The following is a 4,386-nucleotide window of genomic DNA, read 5'->3' as shown; positions in this document are numbered from 1 at the left end:
ATATATACACCACATTCTAATTGCACTATGAGATTACTTCAACTGTCAACCCCATCAGAACCCAAAATATAAACTTGTTTTATTCCATTGTTTTGAAATGTGTAATGGCTAAAACGATCATTTCTATATCATGGATGGTGGAGCATCCATAGCTCTGTCTATAAATGTGAGTGTGGTTACATTTTTCCAGCCCCACCCCTCAGCTGTTGACCAAATCAGTGGTGCCCACTTTGTTGTTTGAACTATAGATTGCCTAGATGGTCGTTCACACAGGCAGCCCAATTCTGATCTTTTTTTCCACCAGATCAGCTCTGAAAATGGTCTGATGTGAGTGGTTAAAAGACAAAATAGTGGAAGAAAAATCAGAATGCAGTTATGGTGTTCATATTGAACATGAATTTTCAATGAAATGAAATGAGGAAAGTAGACTTACCCTGCAGTTATGGGATTATTTTCTGTCAACTGTATTGCAGTTGTGACTTGAAGTGATCTGTTCTAATAGCTAAGAGAAAGTGAAACGAAATAGCATGCGATAATAAGGGGAGGGGGCAATTTGCCTGTGTAAACTCAGCATTTGTGACTTTCTGAAAAAATTGCCCCCTCCCCTTATTATCTCATGCTGTTTAGTTTCACTTTCTCTTAGCTATTAGAACAGATCACTTCAAGTCACAACTGCAATACAGTTGACAGAAAATAATCCCATAACTGCAGGGTAAGTCTACTTTCCTCATTTCATTTCATTGACTATTCATGTTCAATATGAACACCATAACTATCATTTACAGTTGGGTGGGTGTCATGAAAGGTTTTGTGATCGTTTAATATTCTATGTCTACAACAGTTAGAACAAATTCTTATTTACAATGACGGCCTAGGAACAGTGGGTTAACTGCCTTGTTCAGAGGCAGAACGACACATTTACCTGTCAGCTCGAGGATTCGATATCGGGGTGGCAGGTAGGGTACTGGTTAGAACATTGGGCCAGTAACCGAAAGGTTGCAAAATCGAATCCCCGAGCTGACAGGTAAATCTGTCGTTCTGCCCCTGAACAATGCAGTTAACCCACTGTTCCTAGGCCGTCATTGAAAATAAGAATTTGTTCTTAACTGACTTGCCTTGTTAAATAAAGGTAAAAATTCAAATAAATAGCAACCTTTCGGTTACTGGCTACCTGCTGCCCCAATAACACATTGCTTTCACTTTGTAATTCCAAGAAATCATGTGGTCAGTAGGAGCGAGGTGGAAAAGTACTCCGGAGCTGGATATTGTGAAAGAGCAAAACAGTTAATGTTTAGAATGTGAAATAGCCTCACGCTGCTGTACGCAATTTGCACTGTAGAGAAAGATCAAATCAAATGTTATTGGTTGCAATAAATAATGTTATTGCGGGTGTAGCGAAATGCTTGTGTTCCTAACTCCAACAGTGCAGTAATATCTAACAATTCACTACAATCTAAAAGTTAAATAATGGAATTAAGAAATATATAAGATAGATGTTTGCACACTGGTTGTTGTACATGTTTGCCTATCCTGAATGTATCTATCTAGACTAATGAACCCTTTTTTCTGTTCATTCACTTTCTATAGATACATGTTGGAACGGAAAGGTAATTTTTAACAGGGCTCTTTACTATAATGTAATATTTGGATGAAGGGGTGCACTATAAAGTAAATGGTTAAACCTACAATACTATTATAGTTTGCTGAACTATGAACAATGTTCCAATTATCACCAACATTAATACTTTTATCAATGACCTTTCTGACCTTAAAATCAGTGGCACACAAGATGAAGTACTTCACAGTTGAGACTGGAAATACTTTGGATTCTCATATTCAGTTTATGAGACAATTCAACAACACCACAAGATGTTTTACGGAAGTGAAGTCGCCAGTGGAGAGTGATGTCATCATGGCTTTCTGTCCCATCGTCTCCCGCGTCGGGACTGATATTGAAGCAGCACTGCAACAGATTCCAAGTACAGTAACTCATCCCAAATATGACTTCCCAAGCAATGTTATTTCCTTCTATACTAGATATTCTCTTTCCACACCAGATTTACTCAAAGTGTACCAACAGCATAAATGACATTTCTAAATAGTTTATTTGAGAGGATTATTGGTTAATTTTGACGTGTTCCCTTATTCTCTTGACAGCTGGTAAAGATGTCATTCTGGTAGTGCTGCATCACACCTTCAACCCAGACTACACTGTACCTGACAGCAGCAGACTAGTGACCAGAAGTGATGTAATACTCACAGTGGACTGTCTGTTCTATGAGAAACTGGGAGGACTCCTGAACTGTCCTCGTAATGATGCAGCAGTCTGCGCGATTCTGAAGAGGCTGAACATACAGCCAAAGGTAGCCAACCCTAATTCAAGGTTCAGGGAGGGCCACTCTCCCCATTCTTCCTGCAACAGCCTCTGCTGTATGGTTACAACCATGTTCAATAACTGTCAATGAATAACATTCAATAGCACAAAATGCTCAACCATATAGTTGACCAGAGTATTTTACTACACAGGGTCTGATAGTGTAAGAGAAAATAAATGGTTGTAGTATGGATCAAATATTAGTATAGAGTCTTTTCTATAGATTGGAGCTGAAGAATGGATCAGTATCCCTGAACAGGGTAACATGCTGGTAAGTACATTCACAATGAAGACTTTGTTACTGATCTCTATTGCTGTCACACAGATTGTGATTGGGGTTTTGTATCAATGAATCATCATTTTGAGCAGCAGCAAACTAGTGACCAGAAGTGATGTAATACTCACAGTGGACTGTCTGTTCCATGAGAGACTGGGAGGACTCCTGAACTGTCCTCGTAATGATGCAGCAGTCAAACAGATTAGGCAGAAGCTTGACATGGTATGATGTCAATTAATCATCATTTTGAATACAGTATCTCTGTATTTGATGTACTCATTGTTCCTCTCCTTTATTTTACAGACCAGAAGTCATGGCTTTCTAGTTAGGATTCAAAACATTGTCATGGTATGTCAAATCATTGCAAATGATAAAAGTAACTATACATCATCAACTACTATAATGAACAAAAATATAAACGCAACATGCAACAATTTCAAAGGTTTTACTGAGTTATAGTTCATATAAGGAAATCAGACAATTGAAATAAATGAATTAATGGAGCTGTTAAACAACAGTCAGAACTGTTGTGGATCTCACAAAAGTTATTATTCTCTTTCCAGTGTTCAGTGTCTTCAGTCTACAACTACATTTTCATTCACAGTAAGTTCTATTGTGTTCATTCATGTGGTCAATGTGATACAATAATCATCACAGGTCAAATCAGCACTAACATCTTGTGTTTTATGTTTCCTAATCTTTTCAAGATACACGTCCCTCTACAAGACCTCGTTCTGACAGTCTATCTGTGACTTGGAGCAATATAATGGTTTGTCAAATCATTGCAAATGATACAACTACAGATGTAGGATATTAATTTGGTCACTCTTTTGATGCTGAAATGCAAACTGGTAGTGTATTTGCATTTTAAAAAGGCTTCTAAAGTTTTTAATTTCCACTATGAAATTTCAGACTTGATTTGCCCTAACAAAAAATATCAACCCCTACAAAAATGTCCATTAATTATAGTCCACATAACAATTCACATTTCCTGTTGCTGCAGGATTGTTTTCCTGATGTAGTAAACTGGCTCAAATTAAGATTCTACATCTGTACACTGTACACTTAGTATACCAAACATGATGAACACCTTTCTATTATTGAGTTTGTACAGTATATAATGCTATGTCAAATATTTGCCAAATGATAAAACTATACATCATCAATCATGTGCCTCTTCAGGGAGACACTTATAAAGAAAGATCAATAGAAGTGAAACGTATGGATGGTGTCTGTCATAAAGGAGCTGTTAAACAAGAGTCAGTACTGCTGTGGATCTCACACCTGTCATTATTGTCATTCCAGTGCACAGTGTCTACAGTCTACAACTACGTCTGTACATGGCTTTCATATGTGAAGCGGCGCTTCTTGGACAATAATTAGGTTCCAGTAGGTTCAAAATAGGTTGTAGGTTGTCATTCATGTGGTCATTGTAATTAGAGTAACCATCACAGGTCAAATCTGGACCATTAACATTTTGTGTTTCATGTTTCCTAATCTTTTCAAGATCCATGTCCCTCTTCAAGACCTCGTTCCAGAAGTGATGAAAGCAGTTCCACTTTTGTACCAACAATGAAGACATGTTAATTGTTTTTATGGATTACATCTTTAATTTCATGGCCTACTTAAGAAAATGTCTTTACTTTTGATGTTAAGAGCACTTGCAGTTGTAATGTATAGAAATTGTGGCCGATATTAAAAATGTTAATAAAAATGAATGGAAAATAATAAAGAA

The 4,386-nt window shown here is 37.1% G+C and overlaps 1 protein-coding gene across 5 annotated transcripts; it reads left to right on the top strand.

Annotated features, from left to right (window-relative positions):
- The first annotated feature begins 622 nt into the window (after positions 1-622).
- LOC106575703 (uncharacterized) lies at positions 623-4,386 on the top strand. Of its 5 annotated transcripts, none has more exons than XM_014152349.2 (10): positions 623-712; positions 1,588-1,607; positions 1,779-1,979; positions 2,158-2,363; positions 2,598-2,645; positions 2,955-2,999; positions 3,215-3,254; positions 3,359-3,420; positions 3,957-4,040; positions 4,159-4,386. In XM_014152349.2, exons 2-9 carry the CDS (start codon positions 1,592-1,594, stop codon positions 4,032-4,034), a joined length of 696 nt encoding a protein of 231 aa, XP_014007824.1. In that variant the 5' UTR covers positions 623-712; positions 1,588-1,591; the 3' UTR covers positions 4,035-4,040; positions 4,159-4,386. The 5 variants fall into 5 exon arrangements, with proteins under 5 accessions (XP_014007824.1, XP_045553968.1, XP_014007827.1 ...); XM_045698012.1 differs by having other exon boundaries at positions 3,957-4,058; XM_014152352.2 differs by lacking the exon at positions 2,598-2,645.

The sequence above is a fragment of the Salmo salar genome, chromosome ssa16, assembly GCF_905237065.1.
Source record: "Salmo salar chromosome ssa16, Ssal_v3.1, whole genome shotgun sequence".
NCBI classification, from domain to species: domain Eukaryota; kingdom Metazoa; phylum Chordata; class Actinopteri; order Salmoniformes; family Salmonidae; genus Salmo; species Salmo salar.
This window is presented reverse-complemented; position numbering and strand designations above follow the sequence as displayed.

Excerpts from the sequence above, each read along its gene's own strand:
- LOC106575703 (XM_014152349.2), top strand. Across the intron at positions 3,000-3,214 it reads GGATTCAAAACATTGTCATG|TGTTCAGTGTCTTCAGTCTA; the intron begins GTATGTCAAATC and ends TTCTCTTTCCAG. Across the intron at positions 3,421-3,956 it reads TGACTTGGAGCAATATAATG|TGCACAGTGTCTACAGTCTA; the intron begins GTTTGTCAAATC and ends TTGTCATTCCAG.